The 22,812-nt window shown below is 38.5% G+C and overlaps 2 protein-coding genes across 2 annotated transcripts in view; both read left to right on the top strand.

The window, feature by feature from the left end:
* The first annotated feature begins 2,307 nt into the window (after positions 1 to 2,307).
* Positions 2,308 to 22,198, top strand: LOC134842289 (evolutionarily conserved signaling intermediate in Toll pathway, mitochondrial-like). The gene is made up of 5 exons (XM_063858561.1): positions 2,308 to 2,644; positions 2,992 to 3,118; positions 3,900 to 4,183; positions 20,773 to 21,159; positions 21,892 to 22,198. The coding sequence occupies exons 1-5, from the start codon at positions 2,314 to 2,316 to the stop codon at positions 22,179 to 22,181; spliced, it is 1,419 nt and encodes a 472-aa protein (XP_063714631.1). The 5' UTR covers positions 2,308 to 2,313; the 3' UTR covers positions 22,182 to 22,198.
* Positions 10,709 to 22,812, top strand: part of LOC134842286 (general transcription factor 3C polypeptide 3-like) — a 37,195-nt gene continuing 25,091 nt past the window's right edge. The window contains exon 1 of the mRNA XM_063858557.1: positions 10,709 to 10,731. The gene's annotated coding sequence lies outside the window, so the exon portion shown is untranslated. The remainder of the gene's footprint in view (positions 10,732 to 22,812) is intronic.

The following is a 22,812-nucleotide window of genomic DNA, read 5'->3' as shown; positions in this document are numbered from 1 at the left end:
AAATAAAACAAGTCAGTTTTTTTCTATTTAATTGCGTTATTGATTATTTTCCAACTCTGGTTCATATATATTTTTTTTCAGTTTCATTTTATTAAGTTTTTTTTACTTACGCTAGCTCTCAAATACAACCGAGTAGCACTCGAACGGTTTAGACCAATATTTACGAGAAACACAGCTAAAACTGAAAATTTTCTGAACGAATTTTGCTGGATTTTTTTATAGCTCCATATCATGCGGTTGTAAGTTCATAAGCTTAGCCGACGGCTTGTATTTCCCAAATCTTTAAACGATGTCATTTTTCTGTATTGTCTGTAAAAGGATTCTCTAAAATGCGGTTATAAGTTCATAAGCTTAGCCGACGGCTTGTATTTCCCAAATCTTTAATCGATGTCATTTTTCTGTATTGTCTGTAAAATGATTCTCTAAAATGCGGTTGTGAGTTCATAAGCTTAGCCGACGGCTTGTATTTCCCAAATCTTTAAACGATGTCATTTTTCTGTATTGTCTGTAAAATGGTGTTCTAAAATGCGGTTGTAAGTTCATAAGCTTAGCCGACGACTTGTATTTCCCAAATCTTTAAACGATGTCATTTTTCTGTATTGTCTGTAAAATGATTCTCTAAAATGCGGTTGTGAGTTCATAAGCTTAGCCGACGGCTTGTATTTCCCAAATCTTTAAACGATGTCATTTTTCTGTATTGTCTGTAAAATGGTGTTCTTAAATGCGGTTGTAAGTTCATAAGCTTAGCCGACGACTTGTATTTCCCAAATCTTTAAACGATGTCATTTTTCTGTATTGTCTGTAAAATGATTCTCTAAAATGCGGTTGTGAGTTTATAAGCTTAGCCGACGGCTTGTATTTCCCAAATCTTTAAATGAAGTCATTTTTCTGTATTGTCTGTAAAATGATTCTCTAACATGCGGTTGTAAGTTCATAATCTTAGCCGACGGCTTGATTTTCCCGAATCTTTAAACGAAGTCATTTTTCTGTATTGTCTGTAAAAAAAAATTAACTTTCAAAACAAAAAAAAATGAAAATTATCCAAAAAGTTGCCCTTTCGGATAATTTTCATTTTTTTGTTTTGAAAGTTAATTTTTTCGTTTCTGCATGATGTTTCTATAGGGTTTTTCACTTATATATGACGTAGTGTTTTTTCCAGGAAAAACTCCTTAATTTGATCGCCCTCAAATTGTGTTTTGAAGGTTTGACTTTTGATTTCATTGTAAGTTCAAAGCAAATTCATTTGCTACAAGTAATGAAATGTTCGCTCTGTATTTCACTTTTTTTCAATTCAGCTCAAAATTAAAAGTGTTCAATTGGTTAATTTTTGGCAATTGTGCTTGAAAAGCGAGCATGGCACAGATACAAGGATTTGAGACACTTAATCTCAAGGACGGGGTTTTGACTCAGGTACATACCAAGTCTTATTTGTAGCTTTGGCAATTAAATAGCATCTATTGCATCTGCTTCTTTGTTTGCAGTTTGAAAAGGGAACATCGCGCAGATACTAGGACGTGAGACTCTTAATATCCAGGTCTGGGGTTCAAATGCAACATTAATCAAAATTTTAAGATTATTTTTACCTTTTCTTGTCGTATTCACTTTTAAAAATCTTTTTAGAGCTACTTTTTGCAGTTTTATAGCTTGTGTTAGCTTCGCTTATGTGCTCAATGTTAAGATTTTCTTGTCGAATAAAAAATGCCTTTTGGTTTATTTTCGATAATTGGGCTAGTTTTATGAATAAAAAAGGATGATCTCCAAAGATTCGAAATTTTCGAAAAAAATTTCAATCGTTTTTTTTTTCGGTTTTCATGAGTACAGTGACAGTTATACAATTTTCTGTTAGCTGGGTTTGTTTGATTCTGTCACTACTAAGGAACATCAATAAGGTCTTGAATTAGTTTCATAGAACAAGTGTTGAAGTATGAAACTATACGGAATCGTTTCGGTAAATATTCTGAAATGTTCATCAGTTGGAAGTTTTTAAAAATTATTTTACTTCTTGCTTAGTGATAAAAAAATAAGTGATAGCAAAAATGTTAGCTTCATTTTCTTTACACATCCGAGTCTCATCTTTATTTGTAAGTTGATCCTTCGCCTACGTAGAGTTTGCCAGAAGATTTTTTTAAACTATGTGTAATACGTTTTGGAACGTGAGTTTTAGTGCTATATTCAATTTTTTTGAAATATAGCTATTTCGTAATTTTGTGACGTTTTTTTTTCGATCGTTAGCGTACGTTTTGTTTTGAGCATGCAATTCTACGCTTGGATTCTGTTAGAATCGGGTTATCGACTGTGCACCTAAATTTTCAGATGAGTTTGTTCTTTAAAACGGTTACAAAAGTCAGTGCGAATGCAGCGCGTTGTGGTGTTTTGGTGAACAGGCGATTGCCTACACGATGTGTATTTTGCGAGCGGCTTCTCACCTCTCAACCTAAAGCAGAAGCAGACCCTCACAGTAAAAAGGAAACGCTACAAAATGATAAAGACGCGAATGAAATGAAAAAACAGAATGTGGAGATGGAAAATATTCGCAAATCCTTGGAAGAAGATTCCAGAGTTGACATCATAGAACAGGATTACAAGAAAGTGATATCGATTCAAGATATCCCGAAACACGAGCTACCAGTCAAGGATATTATAGGTATGTACTCATGAGACGGGTAGCCTGGTAGCAATCAAAAATGTCTCCATGGTGTGTGCTTTATAAATCTACGTGGAATCTATTGGGCAGCAATGTTTGTTGAAAGAAGCAAATGAACGGATGAATGAAATACAAGAGTGAAGACTTTTCATGTAGATAGAAAATTGATGTGAGTGTATGTGTACCGTAAGAAACAGCTTTCACGGCACTCAATTTGTGGGGTAGTTTTAGCTATTTATTCTCTAACAGATGATTTTAACTTTCTTTAGCTATTCGACTGAAGTTAGGGAATTGTTTGCTTCAAGTTAAATATTTGCTTCATCGTTTTTGTATGTTGATGATGTCAGGAAAGACTCCGACAGTGTGGTGGGACACTGAGATGAACAGACCTTGGATCAGAGAGAGACTGTGGCAGCAGGACCCCATAATAGAACAATTGCAACCCATGGCACTGGGCAAGCTCAGGAAGCCAAAGTGAGTGAGAAATATTCCAGTCCGGCTGGCTAACAATTGAAAACAGAACTTCAATAGGAGGATAACCAAACCTTTTGATTGATAACAGTCAGTAGATGGAACAGCTTGGGTATAATGGCTAATTTTGAGGCAAATTACCATGTACGAGGATATAATTTGGTTCGCTAGAAATGCGGGTATTATTATTTGAAACTCCAAGAAGAAATTATAAAAACCTGTTTATTGTTTTGTGGTCCCATAGTATAAATTTATTGTTCCAACCATTGAAAGTGGGGAGGAATTTTGTATTCGGGTGTGTTTTAGTTTTTGTTGTTTTCCACCCAAAATCAGGTACCACACACTGGTTTGAGTGATATATCATATTAAAGCCCTTTTAGACGTGATTCAAACCACATTAAAAAATCTCCAAAATGTTTTCCCAGTGTCGAGAAAAACCGGTTTGAAATTTTTGAATTTTTTTGTCTTCATTCGAGCAAATAAAGCAAGCAAGTAGGTCTTACATGCTGAATTATACCTAATTTAAGACCTTAAAACTTACTTTTCATTACAACATTTTTTCTCCAATTTGCCTATATTACTATGACTGCCTAATATGCCTAAAATATATTTTAACAGATTCTTTTATCACCAAGTAGAAAAACTACACTAATTTGGAAAAAAAACTTTCTGAACAGTAGTTTTCTAAAAGACTACGTTCGGAACGTTCTGTGCTACTTGCAGAGTAACCGGCTATCCTAGTTTAGGTTTAGATTGAGGTTAATCAGTTGTTGTTTATTTTTAGACTGCGCACAGTTAAAAAGGCTCACATCCGAACACTTGACCAGCAATTTGTAAACGCGTACGAAACTATAGGCGCCAACAAAGTGGCGTTTGAGTCTGTAGTCAGCGAGTTCCGAAGAACAAGTGTGAGAGGCTGGGGATTTCTAGAGTTCCAGTACGTTGCAATGGAATACATGAAGGCTTTTAATGTCGATAAGGATGTGGATTGTTATAATCAACTGTTGAATATGTACCCGAGGGGACCATTGAGAATAGCAAATTACTTCTCAGAAGCGATGCACCATGGTAAGTTTGAATAACCGTGCCATCCCACGCCCCCCCAAAAAAAAACGATTAAGAGGAGAGAACATACTAATTTTTCACAACATAACCTTGAATGATGTTTAATCACCTGAATAACATTAATTGGTATCGAAACATAATTAAAACATCGATTTGAATAATTTGTCGCCCATCAAAATACAAATTGCTGTACAAAAATTTTCAATTTAATTAGATTTTGCTCGTTTGTATGAAATTCATATTTCATACAGAGTTAATTTTCAGAACTAAAACATGCTTGGTGAGTAGCTTCTACACGAGGTCACTTAGGGTGGGGGCTTGGAGATAGAGATTGCACAGTTGATCCGTTTTTCCATTGATCTCAAGGGTTTAATTAATTCACTTTTCTTGTCTCGACCTATTTGGCACTTTTTCAGTGCGCATTTGCCAGTTTTCTACGCCATCAGTTTGATGAGCATCATCCTTATCATTTGTTAATTAATAAACTGTTCCTGTTACTCAAGCGTGTTGAGTTACACAATCAACTGTGATGACATTGTTTGAAAAGGTGACATTCAGTTGTTTTCCAAATGTAGTGAAGTTATCACTTCTTCGAAGGTATCAGGCAGCACACCAATCTTGAGCTCTCATTCTAATAAGGCTCTTTCGGAGAAGAGGCAAGTTTAGTTGGTTGGCATTAATCCATCTAGTACCATTTTGTAATAATTCAAGCTTAAGTAGCAGATCTTTGCGAACACCAAAACATAATAAGTCGCAGTATTCATTACGAGAGAGTATCAATTGAACACGAAGAGTAATACGTGCATCGAAGGTTAGGTTTTTGTTCCGACTTTCGATACGAAAGTGACGGAATATTTGTGCTCGGGGTGGGTTTTTTTTTTTCTTCAGACAAATTTCGACTTTTTAACTAGCCATTTTCGACAGAATTTTTTAATATCATTCAAAAGGTATTGTTGTCCTGAGCTTAAATTTGAAAAGATATTTCACCTGTGATCATTTTTCGTAAAGTTATGAGGGTTTAAAGATTGCCATTTTGGTCAATTTGGGACAATTAACGCGCGATATATTTCGCGCTATTAACGCGTAAGCGGAGATTTAATCCGTCTTTTAAATCGTTCCACATTGGTTGAAAGAAGCTTTTTTGCCATAATTGTTTTGTTACAATGAACGAAATCTATTCTTTTAAACTTAATATGGCGTGTGGGGGGCTGATTTCATAAAAAATTTCAAATTTTAGAAAAAAAATGTTCATTTTTTTTTATATTTAATTTTTTTATGTTACTACTGCTCGATAAAACTGAAACGGCATTCGGAACATTCAGGGCTTTGCCCTGATACGAGCAGTCTTGTTTATATAGCTGTTCAGCTTTCTGAGGTTAAAGTAGCCAACAAGCACACAGCATTGATTTGCTTTTCAAAAGAAAACTTGGCTTCAAATTTGAACTCCAATTGCTCGTTCGATTATAGAGTTTGGCTGTAGAAGTTTTTGATCTAATTTTATATATCAGGTTCAACAGATTTAGAAGTTAGATTAAGCACGACTGATAATTCTGTCTTGGAGGAATTAATAGAAAGGCACACCTTAGGAAACCCAAGTAAGATATCAGGTAGAGCAATGTTGATTTAACATCTATCTAAAATGTCATCAACTTCAAAATAAATCAGAGTGTCATCAGCATGGAGCTGGTAGCTTAAGTTATGAAAAGCAAAGGGTCTCCCAATTGAAGTATGTAAGTACACCAAAGAACAGGGCCCAAAAGTGGTCCCTGCGGTAACCCCTTACCCCTATTAGAATGCACCTCGTCAACTTAAACAACCTGTTTTTGATCCAATAAATAATATTGAATCATTCTCAGTGCTCATCTTTCAGTCTTGAGCCGACGTTTCATCATGGTAAGCAGAGTTTAATGGCAAACAGTGTCAAACGCAGAGGAACGATGCGAAGGTAGCAAACAGACATTTTTTTTAACTTTCTCTCATCGAACAGACGTTGCAGAGGATTTCAATCAAAGCTGTTTCAGTTGAGAAATCTTTTCGATAGACAGACTGTTTCGGGTCCCAAGCATGCCAATATTCTGAATAATTGACTTAGCCATCGACTAAATGTCGTTCATTTAACTTTGATAAGAAAGTGAGTTGAGTAACATGTCTATAGCAGTTAAGGTTTTCCTTACCAGCATTCATTCTTAAGTAAGGGGGTAATAATACCTGTTTCGAACATGTCTGTGAAAAAGTCATAACTAGTGCAGCGATTGAACAATTCCAGGAAACACAACTTCCATGAATATGAACAACTTGTCATACTTTCTTATGGCAAACTATTACAAGGTTGTTCAAACCTTCAAGCGATAACAGATTGAATGACTCCACTCTACAATTATTATCTAAATGTAGCTTTTTAATCAATACTGCAGATTCCTTTTCAGAAAGTTTGGAATCTGCCGAGGTTTTTGATGAGATATTTTTGATCTTCTCTATGAAGAAGTTATTAAAATCTTTTCTTAATTTTAATCTGTTCTTCCTGGATGGTGAAATTGATACTTTGGAATTAACAAGGAAGGTATCAACATCCCGGTGTCTCGGACTGGCTTTTCAGTATTGAACAAGTAGACAAGTCAAAGTTGTCTTTTTGCAGCATATTTCGCCTTGCAAACATTGAGATTACGTTGGGGAAAAGAATGTGAATTCAGACACATATAAAAAAAGTTTGAAATGGTAAAAATAAGCACCAGAGTCATATTAAAAGCAACATTTTAAATGGAGATTAAAACAGTTTGAACTTGTTTATCGCCGGAAGTCGGCGCCAATCGGGTCATCGACTTCCACCACCAGAGTCTCGCGGACACAAGCTGCAGTGCCCCGCTGAACAGCAATCCCAAGTCTCTGCCGCAGAAAAAGAGTCGCTCTGTTGTCCCCGGTAGCCTGTGTTATTCTCTTGCCCAGGCTAGTGACGAAACGCAGCGTATCGGTTCCCAGTCCTCCAAGGGTTTCAATTGCAACTGGTTGGAAGATGTGAGACTCAGATATTGATTCGTATTTTGACCGTTTACGGGTCTCGGCCGCATCTGCCACAGTTGGTCCCTCTTTACCAGCGAGTTGCGTGTAAGAGAAGGCTAGCCTATGGACACATGTAAAGTCCCATGCCAACGCTCGCCCATGTGACCATTGCACCAGTGTCAGTCCGTCGGGTCTCTTGCGGTCAGACCGGAATAGTCCTTGCGGCTCGAGTGTCGATGGAATATTGGCTTGGATGAACGCTCTATGAATGATGTGATTGCCCATAGAGTGTCAGGCATGAACTGATCTACTCTTTTTGCAAACTAACGCATGTTTGCCGTAGGAATCGACTATATCGCCACAAGAGCACTTGTGTGGTGTACAGACTGGTGCGCCAAGTCGAAATCCAATGGCAATGCGAAATTCATCATCACTAAGTTGGAGTGCGAGTGATCGTGAAGGTAGTGCGTTGAGCCAGTCAGCAGCTCCGGGACACATTAATCCATTCAAGCGGTTACTGTCTCCTGAATCCTTGAGAAGTTCGGCCTGTTGAAGCATCATTGGTAGTGACCACTTTTTTTGCTTATATTTGCGTTCTGGCAAAGGCACGTCGGTGCTCACGTTGTTTCGCCAACGTTGGATAGCATCTTGAATTAGTGATTCTGTAGTGGGTTCGCTAGCATATATGGTATTACAAATGTCGAGAGTGCTGAATACAGATGACGCATATGCTGCAATGGCGAGTTTGGGTACCTGCATAATTCCCATTCCGCCCAGCTTGCAAGGCAGTGTCATGAGCTCCCATCGGGGATCGTCAATCATCACATTGAAAATAGCCTGCAATGTATTTCGAATGCACTCGTCAAATCGGTGTAAGGAAGTAGTTTTAAGGAAAAGAGTTGAGGTTCGCAGTATGTACATCAGTTTCGGGATATAAAAGCAGTTTTTTAAAAGAAAGAAAGCAACATGGGAAGGTAGGGATCGCAATCGACTGCACATTCGACTGAGTTCATCAAGTTTCTCATTAACAACGGCTTCTTGTGCGTTTTCGCCGATAGGAGCACCTAAGAGGACTAAATCTGTGGGTTCAGTGATGGTAATATGAAAAACCGCCAGGAAAGATTGGATAATCGAATCCCTCTCTCGTGCATCATCACAGAAAACGATGAGTTCGGACTTGTTTTTCAGGTTCAATTCCATTCCAATCTTGACCCCTTCGGTCATCACCATCTCGAGGTCTTTGAGGACGTTTTGCCACATGACATCACCAATGCTTATGTCGTCCACATAGCCGGATTTGAAATTTGAGATCAAGGTCTGCAGAATGTTGTTGATTGCCAGGCAGAATAAAAAGACGGCTAATGGGTCGCCTTGTTGTGCTCCCTCTGATGAGTCTATCAAAAATTCGCCAAACGATAGATACGTAGTTTCGCTAAAGCACAGGTCGAAAAAACTACTGAGCTCTGGCATATGTTCGTGTAGTTTCTCGGCTACAACGTCTCTTCGTATCGAATTGAAAGCGTTCTTGAAATCCAGTTTGAGCAGCACAGTTCCATTACTAGCGTCTTCAACGAACTTACGCAGCGCATGTGCAGCAGCTTCAGCTCCGCCCATGACACCACATCCCAACTGATGTGGGAGAAACAAGTTGGTGTGGCGTTTGGCAGCAATCTTCGCAGCACACTTGGCAGTCAGTCTACGGAGAACGTCCCCAGAAGCTATCGGTCTAATACCACCTTCTTTCTTCGCTAAAGCGCATAGGTTCGCTCCGGCGATAATCGGCTTTATATTTCTGGGCACGTTACCGGCAAGAAGTAAATTGCAAAATGTGGTCAGAGTGCGGAGAAATTGTTCAATGTCTTCACCTTTTCCCAAGCAATCCTTCAGGTGCTGGGGTCTCAGCCCAGTTATTCCAGCGGCTGACCCAGGTTGAAAAGACATCACCCCTTTCCGAATATCATCCACAGTCAATGAGAGAGGGTCACAGTTGGCGTCCGGGAAAAGACGTCTATCAGACGGTGCAGGTAGTTGTTTTTCCTGTAACAGCTTCAATGTTGTTTCGTCATTACCAGCTATTCCGCAGTCGGATGTTAAAAGACGCACTGAGCCTCTGATGTCGCCTTCGTCAATCTTGGAGCAAACTGCTCGCGCGAGTTTCTCATTTGCAGATGTCTTACTTGGTTTCTTCTGTTTCTTAGTTAATTCGATCACATTCACGCAGTTTGGAAAACTTTTCGATTTGACTGTTGACAATCTGACCCAGGGACTTCCTTCTGCCGGACCCTCCTCTGTCTGGTTGTCGCAAGCAATGACCAGGAAGTGTGAATAGCTTGATCCATAACGCTTCATCGCTGGGATGTTCGACGATATCGTTGAGAGTTTTGCAGAGAATGTCACGGAATTGTCGTCGACTTGATTTCGGGACGCATTTGAGTATACGCGGCTTACTTGACAGGTACTTCTGCAGCAACTGCTGGGCGTCCACCAAGTGAAATCCGATATCTGCATCATCTTCGGATAGTTGGAGGTCCGCCATGGCTTGGGTGAGTCCACTTCTGATATCTTCCGCTCCAAAACCTCGTATCACCTCGTCTCCTCGCCCAAGTCTCCATCATTTCCGTCGACCGTCGTGTTATCGGTAGAAGGGTCTTGGATATCAGTGCACCCGCAATGCCAGGGATGTCCGGACCAGCGTTTGATCCCCGCGATCGTCATATCGGTGCATTTTTGATGAATCCAGAAAAGGCAATCAGCACATTGTATCGAATATACCCTCTTGGAAACGGTCTTCTTGCAGCGTATGCATGGATAGTTCGTCACTCGTGTCATGTGTCTGCTTGTTGTGATTGCTGCATGGGTGTTAGCTCGGACCTGGATCGGCCATAAATCTGAATCTATTTAATAAGTTTATCACAACAATTAGGCTAATTACGTTTATACGCAGGCTTATTTTAGCGCTAGTGTTGTAGAACGAGTTAACCGTCAACTTTTCTCCAACCTCACTCCACTTTTATGATTCTCAATTCTGTAGATCAATATCATTGGGACGCCATGTATTATCATGTGTTCCATCCGGTTTATTAGAGGGCCTGGTATTTACTCAGATATGTAAACTCTATAAGCAGCTAGAGATGCACCGGAATTCCGGCTGATTTTACAGTGAATTCCGGTTCTGGAAACCGGTTAAAAAAATACCGGAAAATACCGGAATTTTGTGCTCAATTTTACTATCATTTCCAATCAAAAAAAAACGAACTTTGAAACATTTGAATTTCTGATTCAAAAGTGGAATGTTATCATGGAGTAAAACCAATTTTGGCGAAAACTGCGGGGTCAGTCTGTTCCGTTTAAGGGAGATGACGTTGCTGGATGAGCTGAACAGCCTTTCACTTCTTACGGAGGTAGGAGAAGCCGATAAGTATGCCATGCCGGGTAGTTTTCCGCAAAAGCGGGTGTGGAGACTCGTCTTCCACCAGTTGTCGATCGGATCTTTCACGTTCATGTCGCATCTTGGCGCATCTTAGCCTAATTGTTGTGATAAACTTATTAAATAGTTTCTGAAGCTGTAAATGATCATGACTCATGTTCGATCAAACAGCGGGGCCGATGATCAATCAAACTCTGCCCCAAATTCCGACGCTCACTCGAACACTCCAGCTGAAGTCCAATTAGAAGTAGACGCCACGGAAAATGTCCCTATGCTCAAATTCCAAGGACAGACACCCATTCCAAAGGCTTGCAACAAACGAGGTTGCGGGGTTCCAAGTCCCATCGAACAACAAAACCCAGCTGACACCAACTTATTGCAATTAATCGAGACAACCATTAGAGCATCGATTAACGATATCATTCCAACTATGTTTGCCAAACTAAAACAGGAGATGAAAAAAGTGATTAAGGCCATGATCGATGACGCTACGAGTGATATGAAGAAACAAGTTTTCACAGAAGTCAAAAGCCAATTATGTTTACAAGAAGGATGGTGCAACCTGAAAAGTCTTTGTGAAACCGAGTTAGTAGAGAGTTACACCAAAAGGGAAAACCTGCGAATTATCGGTGTAGCCAGCGAAGCGGAAGAAGGAAACCACGAATCTAATGCTGATACTGCCAATAAAGCAGTGAACATTGCCAAAAGCATCGGTGCAAATATCACCCAACATGATATATCGATCGCGCATCGTCTGCCAGGTCGGGGAAAATTCAAACCCATCATTGTTCGTTTTGTCGGCGAAGTGCCAAGGTTGAAATTCTAAAAAATAAGCGTCAATTATACGAGAAAGAAAGCACGAAAGATATAAAGATATTCGAGGACCTCACTAAGGCGAGACTCAGCTTTCTTAAACTGATGCAAGGAGACAACCGTATTGCTTCGGCTTGGTCAAGAGAGGGCACTCTCTTCTATCAGATGAAAAATGACAATTACATAAAGAAAATAACCGGGCTCTACGAAGGCGGGGATTTGCTTAAATATTCAGTCAATGATGCTATGAGTTGCTTTACTGGTGTTTTCTATCAATCGGAGTCCCCCTCCGGAACCTAAAATTTCAATGCTACATATAAACGTTCGCTCTTTGAAAGGTCATCTAAGTGAATTGGAAGCACTAGTATACAGTCTTGAGTCTCCTCCTTCTATTTTATGTCTATCAGAAACATGGCTAACAGAAAACGATGACAGTAAATGCTATCTCAATGATGGCTATAATAAGTTTGTAAAATGTAACAGAAAAAGCCGTGGAGGTGGTGTAATGATACAAATACGTGAAGATTTCAAGCCCCTAAAACAAACTACCACGAGCATCGATGAATGCACCCTTGTTTCAATTGAAAAAAGTAACTACCAGTTTAAAATAGCCGTATTATACAACCCTCCTAGAATAAACAAATTAACATTTATTGATCAACTTGATAAATTTTTGGAAGATAACTCCTCACCCTCAATTCCCTTTGTTATCTGTGGCGATTTTAATATTGACATTTCAAAAGTTAATCAACTATCTAACAACTACCTGAATTGCATTTTTTCGAATGGGTTTGAACTTGGCGATACCAAAGGAACAAGAGTTACTGATACAACAAATACATGTCTAGATCATTTCATTTATCAAAACTTAACCGAAACAGACCACCAAGTCCTCGAATACCAAAACTTCACGGAGCATTTCCCTGTCCTCTTGCAATGGACTCTTCCATATTTAATAAATCGAGAAAAACGTTAATTTCGTGACCTACAATTTATTAAAAGCAAGCATAAATCAGATATGTATATAAACGCTTTACATCCTGAGCTAAGTGATAATATACAAATATGTCATTCTACTGATCCATCGGAATCCTTTAACAGTTTTTCTGCGGCTTTCAACAAGATTACAACATACTTTGCACCCATGAGAATAAACAGAAAACCTGATTTCCAAAAACAAAATGGTTCAACAATACGTTAAAAAATTTACGCACCAAAAGAAATAGAGCCCACCGTTTATGGAAAAGTAATCCAATAAATCAGATATTATTAGAAAATTTTAAAAACTTAAGATCTAACTTAGAAAAAGAATTTAAATCGGCGAAAAGAAAATACTATAATAAGAAATTTACAGCATGTATAGGAGACTCAAGACAAACCTATAAACTACTCAATGATTTAAATGGAAAAAATACTAAAGATGCAAGTGTTCCAGTGCTTGAATCCTGTCTGCAGCACAAGGAAGCTCCGTCAACATTTGATATTGCTGAGAGATATAATAATTTCTTCTCAGCTATAGGCACAGAGCTTAAGAAAAATTTAGATTACTTACCATTGCCATCTCTTAATCAGGCTGAGCAGTCGGTTTTCTATATCCTGTTACAGAATGTGAAGTGCAAAAAATCATCGACAATCTTGATTATAAATCTTCATCGGGAGACGACAATATAAACAACATATTATTTAAATTATCGGCACCAGCAACCATTCCTTGTTTAGCTTCTTTAATTAACAACTCCTTTATACAGGGCATTTTTCCAGATAGATTAATAAGAGCGAAAGTTATCCCTATGCATAAAAGTGGATCAAGAGTTGTAGAAAACAATTACAGACCAATATCTCTCCTAATAGTGTGGAGTAAAATCTTTGAGAGAGCCATGTACACAAGAATTTATAATTATCTAGAAAAATTCTCACTAATTTATTGTAGGCAGTTTGGTTTTCGATCAAAACACAGTACTGTCGATGCACTAGTTGATTTTACTGAAAAAATGCGTTCCCATGGCAATAAAAGCATAATTAGTTTCTTTTTTGATCTGAAAAAAGCCTTCGACACAATAGAACATAATATTCTGTTACAAAAACTCGAATCATACGTTATCAGAGTCAATTGAAAAAAGTAACTACCAGTTTAAAATAGCCGTATTATACAACCCTCCTAGAATAAACAAATTAACATTTATTGATCAACTTGATAAATTTTTGGAAGATAACTCCTCACCCTCAATTCCCTTTGTTATCTGTGGCGATTTTAATATTGACATTTCAAAAGTTAATCAACTATCTAACAACTACCTGAATTGCATTTTTTGAATGGGTTTGAACTTGGCGATACCAAAGGAACAAGAGTTACTGATACAACAAATACATGTCTAGATCATTTCATTTATCAAAACTTAACCGAAACAGACCACCAAGTCCTCGAATACCAAAACTTCTCGGATCATTTCCCTGTCCTCTTGCAATGGACTCTTCCATATTTAATAAATCGAGAAAATCGTTTATTTCGTGACCTACAATTTATTAAAAGCAAGCATAAATCAGATATGTATATAAACGCTTTACATACTGAGCTAAGTGATAATATACAAATATGTCATTCTACTGATCCATCGGAATCCTTTAACAGTTTTTCTGCGGCTTTCAACAAGATTACAACATACTTTGCACCCATGAGAATAAACAGAAAACCTGATTTCCAAAAACCAAAATGGTTCAACAATACGTTAAAAAATTTACGCACCAAAAGAAATAGAGCCCACCGTTTCTGGAAAAGTAATCCAATAAATCAGATATTATTAGAAAATTTTAAAAACTTAAGATCTAAGTTAGAAAAAGAAATTAAATCGGCGAAAAGAAAATACTATAATAAGAAATTTACAGCATGTATAGGAGACTCAAGACAAACATATAAACTACTCAATGATTTAAGTGGAAAAAATACTAAAGATGCAAGTGTTCCAGTGCTTGAATCCTGTCTGCAGCACAAGGAAGCTTCGTCAACATTTGATATTGCTGAGAGATTTAATAATTTCTTCTCAGCTATAGGCACAGAGCTTAAGAAAAATTTAGATTACTTACCATTGCCATCTCTTATCCAGGCTGAGCAGTCGGTTTTCTATATCCTGTTACAGAATGTGAAGTGCAAAAAATCATCGACAATCTTGATAATAAATCTTCATCGGGAGACGACAATATAAACAACATATTAATTAAATTATCGGCACCAGCAACCATTCCTTGTTTAGCTTCTTTAATTAACAACTCCTTTATACAGGGCATTTTTCCAGATAGATTTATAAGAGCGAAAGTTATCCCTATGCATAAAAGTGGACCAAGAGTTGTAGAAAACAATTACAGACCAATATCTCTCCTAATAGTGTGGAGTAAAATCTTTGAGAGAGCCATGTACACAAGAATTTATAATTATCTAGAAAAATTCTCACTAATTTATTGTAGGCAGTTTGGTTTTCGATCAAAACACAGTACTGTCGATGCACTAGTTGATTTTACTGAAAAAATGCGTTCCCATGGCAATAAAAGCATAATTAGTTTCTTTTTTGATCTGAAAAAAGCCTTCGACACAATAGAACATAATATTCTGTTACAAAAACTCGAATCATACGTTATCAGACGAAGTGCGCATAAATGGTTTAGATCATATCTAAATGAAAGAATTCAACGTGTAGAAATTAAGGGAATTTCTTCAAACTGGTCGACTATTAAATGTGGTGTCCCTCAAGGATCTATTTTAGGTCCGTTACTATTTCTTATATATATTAATGACCTACCTCATGCATGCAATTCAATAGAAATTGTCCTGTTTGCCGATGATACAAATGTCACAGCAATTGGTCAAATAAATCTTCGGGTTGAAGAGGACATTATCAAACTGAACTACTGGCTTAATGCAAATAAATTGATTATAAATATGGATAAAACGGTACAAATGAATTTAAAGACTTCCAATTCAATGACTTTTCTATTAAATAACTGTAACATTAAGAAAGAACCCGTGATTAATTATCTGGGTGTATACATTGACTCCAAATTATCGTTCGTTTCCCCTTATAGACAATGTAAAAATGCGATTAGCCAAGCAATCGGGCATTATTTCCAAGCTACGCTATTACGCACCTAGGCATCAGCTCTTCGAGTACTATCGTAGTAACATCACAACAACAATCCAAAATGGTATTCTGGTCTACGGTTGTTGCAGCTACTCATCTTTGCTGCCGATTTTTATGCTTCAGAAAAAGATTCTAAAATTAATATTTTTCAGAAATCGTAGGGACCACTCCGAAGACATTTTCATTAAGCATCAAATACTAACAGCCCATGAGCTCCATGTCTATGAATTACTGAAATTCGTGCTGCGATCGATTAATAAACTTCATAGCGAAAGTTTTTTGAATAATTTATTTGAATTTGAAAATCCATTACGTGAAACCCGTAGGGGAAAACTAAACATGCTAAAAGAAACATTTAGGAAAAGACTATTCGAAAAACACTCATTGGCGTATCGGGGATCTAGGCTTTATAATATTCTCAGAACAAGGGTTTACTTCTAAATGATATCGAAAATGCGAACATTGAAAAAGTTAAATGTTATTATCATGAATTCAAAAATGGATACCTATTAAATAACAACGAGCTGACATCTTTAGTATTTAATTTTTAAAATGTTTAATTACGAATACCTTGGGTAAATGCTGCAAGACCACCAACTATATATTGCGATTCTTGACGAAAAAAATGATGCTCTGGAGCCTTTTAGTTCAGGAGATATGACGATTTTTGTGCTTTTTTGAATTTTTTCTCACAAAAAAAAAATGTTTTGATATTCATGGTTGAGAGACAGGTCATAGGTATAATTCACTAGAGATCACACGCACACACCATTAAAATGCAGAAAATATGGCCTTTTTATGTTCGCAATTTCTTTCTTTTCTTTCACTTTTTTTTTCAAATTTATTTTTCTTCCATAATGCTGTTTACTATTGATGTTATACTAAAGGGCAGCTGTTGGTAGACCGCATGGTCTCGTTTGCTGTCCCTCTCAATTGTATATAAATGATAAATTACTTTAATTTTGTCAATGTATTTACCAATCGAGAAAATAAATTCTTTCTTTCTTTCTTTCTTTACAAATATAATTCACGAGGAGCTCATGGTCATTTTTTGAAGTGTCAGTTGCACTTGAATAACTTGTTCCTCTTCGTCCCAAATTGACCTTTTAGCAACTTTTGGCGGCTGTTCATGGCAACAGGCTGTACATCGCCCGACTGAATTTCTTGACAGCTATCATCCGTATTCACATGATCTTTGATCAACATTTTTGTGCGATTTACGAACTCTTTATTGAGGTATTTTACCTTGAATCGAGGGTCCAGAAACATGGCAACACAATACTTGATGTTCTGCGTGTACCAGTTAAAACGAGTGTCCAGTGCTTCAATCAGCGACTGTTTCAGCGTTTGAACACCTTGGTCGTCCTCCAAACCCAGAAGATATGTGCGTCCAAATATCCCTAGTAATGGATATCATATCTTGACCCGAAAGGAAAGACCTCATTTTCGTGACCATTTTCTCGTACAAGCCTGGAATGACCACATCTCGGAAGTAAGTTCGCGAAGGAATGTTGTATCGTGGTTCCAGGTGGTTAACCAAACGAGCAAATTCACTATCCGTAACCATAGACAGTGGTTGGCAGTCAGTTGCAATCATTTCGCCAATCAACACATGGATTTTCTTTGCATTTTCATGGTCAAAACTCCATTTTTTAGTTGCCTGGAACGCCATCTGAATAGTTGGCTGGGTTGTATCTTGACGCTTCGATGTTGTAGAAACGGGAACAGTTTCAGAGCGCTGGACTTGCTAAGAATCATACAACTCTTGGTGATAATTGTGCAGGTGTGAATATAAAGGCGTCGTCGAGAACAATTTTTGCTACTTTCCTCTGCATTGCACTTGTTGCATTTGGCTTTTAAGTCCCCAGCGGCTTCGGCGGTAAAGTTTTCCCAAATGATTCCGCGTCGTTTATCAGCTATTTCACTTTCTGAAACACATAACCATGTAAATTTGAACACACCTTTCCACAATGAACAAAAGTTACAAAACGCACAGTGAAACACGGCTAGCCAACGTAAATTATGTGCAATGTGCAGCCGCTATACGCACTGGCTCCTCATTCGTCGAAAATATCATTATTCATCAGTACTATAAACGAATTTCGGAATCCGCCAGTTAGTAATTCCGGTTCCGGAATTCCGGCAAAATTAATTCCGGTTGCATCTCTATAAGCAGCTATGACAGTTGGACCAGTCGGGGAAGGGAGTTGAATTCTTCAAAATCCAATTGTATGTGGTTTTGAAGACCCCCCCCGCCCCCTGTCATTTTCTTATTTCGTGTTTTCTTGCAATTTTAAATATCGGTGACTAAGGCCGATTGTTCTAACGGCGTCTAACGTTCGGCGATTAATCACAAGGTTGATACTCTTCACCATTTTCGCTTGAGCTTGCGAAGTGCAGCTTTGCCTCTGTGTAAAAGAAAACGATTAAAATGTTGGAAAACTTAAAGAGCGTCGCGGCGGTTACTCAAGAAACGGTTGATTTATAATACGAATCCTTTTTTCGAACCTAAGTCGGACAATTTTATTTTGAATTGTGTTGTGTTTAGTTGTGTGTGTGCAATTAGAGAATGCATGTCGAGCTTTATTAGTGTTAATTAACTAGAAAAACCATGATGGATGGGTCAAAGGGGAAGACAAATTATTTGTTATTACACAAACATAGATTGTGTTATAGTATGAAATCACTTTTTTCCAACCTAAGCCGCAAATATTGTTGCGATGCAATTATTGCGACAAAATGCGTTCATTTTGAAAGTGTTCATTTTGGTCAGTAATCAGCTATTAAGTACAGCCAATGCTAAGGATATTAACACAGACTATTATATCACAAATAGCACTTAAGCTTCAAGGTATCATGGATCTGTAGCGTAGAGGTAGGGAAGGAGACCCGCAACAAAATAAGAGGTTCGAACCTGGACAGGGTCGGATGTTTAAGAGAGTTTTTTTGTATACTAGTTAAAATACGTCCGCTCTCTAAATTGAGGCATGTTAGATGATAAATTTCTTTTTTTTTCAGTTTGACTGGTACTGCTAATGCGTCATAACTGGCTTGCGTCACTTAAGAAATTTTGTAGACTCAAAATTTTACTCATTAAGTTTTTCCCAGTAGCGTTATCGGTCATATTTTTGCTTGTGTATGCGAAGTGCAACTTCGCCTCTGTGTCGAAGGTCTGTGGTTCTTCTTCTTGCTTCAGGAGGCCCTGATCAGTGCTCCGCACTGATATGGGCACGTCCCATCCTTCTGAGGTATGTGAACAGGTATCCGGTGTTGTTGAATAGGCTTTCCATGTCGTCATCTCGTCCGGTCAGTTCGTGTCTAATGTGGGCGCCTCGTTGGCAGCTGAGTATATGGTTTACGGTGTCTGGCTCTCCACAGTCCAGGCAGCCGGGGTCTTCGATGGCCCCAAATCTGGCCAGGTCAGCTCTGGATAGTGAGGAGTGGCCCGTTCGTATTTGGTTCCACGTGACCTCTTCCCATCTGTTGAGGAACTTCTTCGGGCGGTTTTTCTTGGTAGTTGCCCAGTTTTGGAGGTACCTCTTGTCCTTTAGTCTTCGCTCTTTCTTGATGACGGCTTTGGCCGTGTTGAGTGTCAGTGGGCGTATATCCTGGGCGAGGTGAGTTGCCTCTCCGGCTGCTACGTCTGCGCACTCGTTCCCTTCGAGTCCGCAGTGTGCGGGGACCCAGACGAAAGTGCAACGCCCAATCTTCTCAACCGCCTTCCATATGGTGATGCCGCAGTTGGTGTCCTGACCCTCGGGGCCTGTCGCTAGTTTGCTGAGCGAGGAGAGGGAATCAGTCATGATTCTGACGCTGGTGCCGTGTTGCTGGCCGAGGGTACTCACATACTCCAGGGCTATTTTGATGGCCTCCATCTCTGCTTCATAGGTGGACGCCCAGCACCGGCTGCAGACTTTAGAATCGTACTCGTAAGCTTGGTGGTGATAATAGGTGCTCCTCCTCCATTTTGGTTACCTTCCTGCACCGATCCGTCTGTCCAGATCTCTATGTCATCCTTGGTAAGGGAATCCAGTAGGTCATCGGTGATGGATACTTGGGAGTCGCACTTCTCCTTCTTGATGTCTCTGTCTGCCAAGTCAAGGCGGAAGAAGGTCTCCGGTTGGTACAGTGTCCAAGGAGTATTTTGGCAACTAATCTGTTCGCGGGGGAAGCTGTCCAGCTCGGCGATACAGTCCATCTCTGTCGCGATTCTCCTCCAGCAGCCTCGGTGTGTCCTGTGGGTGTCGGTGTCATCTGGCTCGTGGTCGTTGTTCCTCTTCCAGGATTTGCACTTAGAGTCCCAGAACCGCTGCTTCTCTTTCTTGATGGTGCTGTCGGCTTGCGCCCGCTTCTCTTTATAGGACTGGATGTTCTCGATCGTCGGGCTAGTTTGGTCTGTGGTTCAAATCTCATCGTCGACAAGCGTTATCAAATCGGAATATAGACTTTGTTTCCAGTTAACAACTTGTTTAAGAGAATCAGTTGGTATCTTGGTTTATAATGAATTCAAATTTCTAAGCGTCTCTTTTAGCGTCATTTTAGTTTGTAGGTAACGAATACGCCTGGGACGGCATAGATCTTGAGTTCGAATCTGCTAGTTGGTTACTACTATTTTCAAGATCCCGTTTGCTGTTTACTCTAGCGAGCTCGCAAGCGTTAGTGTATTTGTTCGAACCTTCTTTTTTTCTAACCAAACTCGAAAATAAAAGTGTTCACTTATTTGGTCGGTAGCATATGCTAAAGGCTATTACCATGCGCGAATTCTGTCGTTTGTGCTAGAGGGATTGCCTCTTTTGCTTACATTAGAAAATATGCCAGATGAATTGTCACCTGATACGAATTGTCATTTTTGAGGTCTTGCAACTTTTGTTCAGGAAAAGTCTTAAAATTTGCTCATTCGTTAATTTGAGTTAGAAGTTTCATTTGTTTTCCATTCACGTTCTTTTGCAGAAAGGAAGGCAAATAAAGATAATTGAATTATTAGATTTGCCAGCCGAATAAAACTTTTCCTCTTCATCCATTTTCTCTCAGTTTCTGTCAATTTTAGCAAAAAAAATGTAATTCATAAAAGATTCTTGAATTTCAAGGAGCTTTAACATTTTTTATTCAAAAATTGAAAAAAAGTAGTCAATTATTTTTTTTCTGTTTTCATGAGTTCATCGGCACTTTTCCAACTGTCTGTTGGCTATGTTTTTTGCTTTATCTTCTTCAATGCGCTCTTATAGGTATCCTCGAGCAACATGCTGCCGTGAAAGTTATCAAACGCATGGCGTCGAAGGAAGCTTACCCAAACACCGATACCCTAGACATAATGCTCGACGTCTTCGGACCCAGGTGCGGTCCAGTAGACCTGATGCGTCAATTGTGGTACTGGGTTCCCAAATTACGAAATCTCAACCCGTGGCTTGTTCCTGACCCATTGCCAAGCAATCCATTAGATACAGCCAAGATTCTATTAGAAAGAATGGGGGATTATGACCAGGTGTTTGACTTGATGTGCGGATCCTATGAGACTGCGGACGTGGATCCGGCGTACCTGATGAGTTCAATGAACGAAGAACAGCGAGAAGAGTTGGCAGCATTACCTAAAGGATCTAACATCACAGTAACAGGTGACTAAGAGTGGATGAACGGAGTGAAGACTCTTTCATTGGTCTTAAAATTTAGTCACGCTCAGTTTTGATTTTTGGGGGTTTTGCTGTTTAAGTTCAGTTCATTTTATTTGGTAAAAGGAAGGCAAATACCTCTACCGAGAAGCAAAAAGGTAAAGACCACGAAAACCGTGATTGACTTCTAGTTTCGAAAGAGGAATTTTTATTTTTCAGATTTCCCTGCGAAAATAATCGTTGATCCAGTTTTCTCAAATTTGGTTAGTATTTTGTAAAAAGTGAATTGTGTTCAATTATAAATTGTGCTTGAAATTTAAGGAGCTTTGAGGCCACGAATTTTCTAAAAGAATTTCGAAAGATTTTTTTTGAAAAAATATGTCCGTTTTTTCTGTTTCCTTGCATTCATTGACTCGGTGTTGGATATGTTTTCATTTTGGACTTCTGAACAAGGTTAGATCAAAATTTCTCTTTCAGCGATTTGAGACTTCTCAAAGTATTCTGGTTTGCGCTCGCTAATTAAAACTCAAAAGGGATACTGATATGACCAAGCAATTTCAATAAAGATTAGGCGTTTTTCTTCGTCGGAAGATTGTTGCATGATAGTAATGGCGCATTTATCAGTTAGGTAGATATATTTCAGCTTTATTTTCTTCAGTTTTTATTGGTATGGTGAAAGAGATTTGAATGTGACTATTTGTTTGCTACGAGTATGTGAGTTTGTTGATGTTGATTCAGGGCCGTTTTTTCAATACATAACAAGACGAATGTCACAGCAGTACTTCGTCTTACGGGGCGATCCGCCGATGTACGAAGTGAAGCCGAGAACAGACGAAATTGAGTTCCACCCTGAAGACTACGAAGAGGGTTACGTGTATGCAATTGCTATCACAGGACAGCCCGACCAGTACATGGCGCGACTGTGGATTAAGGAGCTGGCTAAGAAGAATTCGAATATTGAGAACTTGTTTGTAACGTTTAACCTGACTGGCGGAACAGAACTACTTGATGTATGCCATGAATCTTGAATTGAATTTTTCATTTATTTTCTGAGCTTAGAATAGTTCCAGGGATAGTGCAAAGTGACTGAAATGGATTTGAAGTATTAGAATAGAATTGGCAAATGGTGAGTATTAAAACTGAATAAGATGAAATGTACATAATTGAGTGTCAATGAACGCAGTGAAGACATTTGTATAGACGAACTCTTATACTTTTTTCAGGAAACAGTCTTGAGACTTGTTCACGCTTTAGTTTGATTTTTAAAGGCTTGACTTCTGATTTCTTTTTAAGTTCAATTCAATTTCATTGACTAAAAGACGGCAAAATGCTCTCTATAAAAACAAAATAGCAAATGGCGTGAAAAAGCGTGAATGATTATTATTTCAGAAATGGATTTTATTTTCCAGAATATCCTGCGTAAAAAAGAAATACTTATTAATGAATAGGTATTTTTTATTACGCAGAAAATTCTGAAAAATAAATTTCATTTTTGAACTAAAGTCGCTCACGTTTTTTCGCGCCATCTGATCAATTATTTTTGAAGATCGCATAATGCCTTCGGTTTCAAAATTAGTTAATTTTATCGAAAAAAATGAAAAAAAGTTCAAGATTTTTGAGGTGATCGATTTTTTTCAATTTTTGAAAGTTTCATAAAAG

The sequence above is a fragment of the Symsagittifera roscoffensis genome, chromosome 3 (genome assembly GCF_963678635.1).
Source record: "Symsagittifera roscoffensis chromosome 3, txSymRosc1.1, whole genome shotgun sequence".
Taxonomy (NCBI): Eukaryota; Metazoa; Xenacoelomorpha; order Acoela; family Convolutidae; genus Symsagittifera; species Symsagittifera roscoffensis.
Note: the sequence above shows the minus strand (reverse complement) of the source record. Positions and strands in the feature narration are given on the sequence as shown.

Coding starts and splice junctions, on each gene's coding strand:
- LOC134842289 (XM_063858561.1), top strand. CDS start 2,314: ATGAGTTTGTTCTTTAAAACGGTTACAAAAGTCAGTGCGAATGCAGCG. Junction 2,645..2,991: donor ACCAGTCAAGGATATTATAG/GTATGTACTCAT, acceptor TGATGATGTCAG/GAAAGACTCCGACAGTGTGG. Junction 3,119..3,899: donor GGCAAGCTCAGGAAGCCAAA/GTGAGTGAGAAA, acceptor GTTTATTTTTAG/ACTGCGCACAGTTAAAAAGG.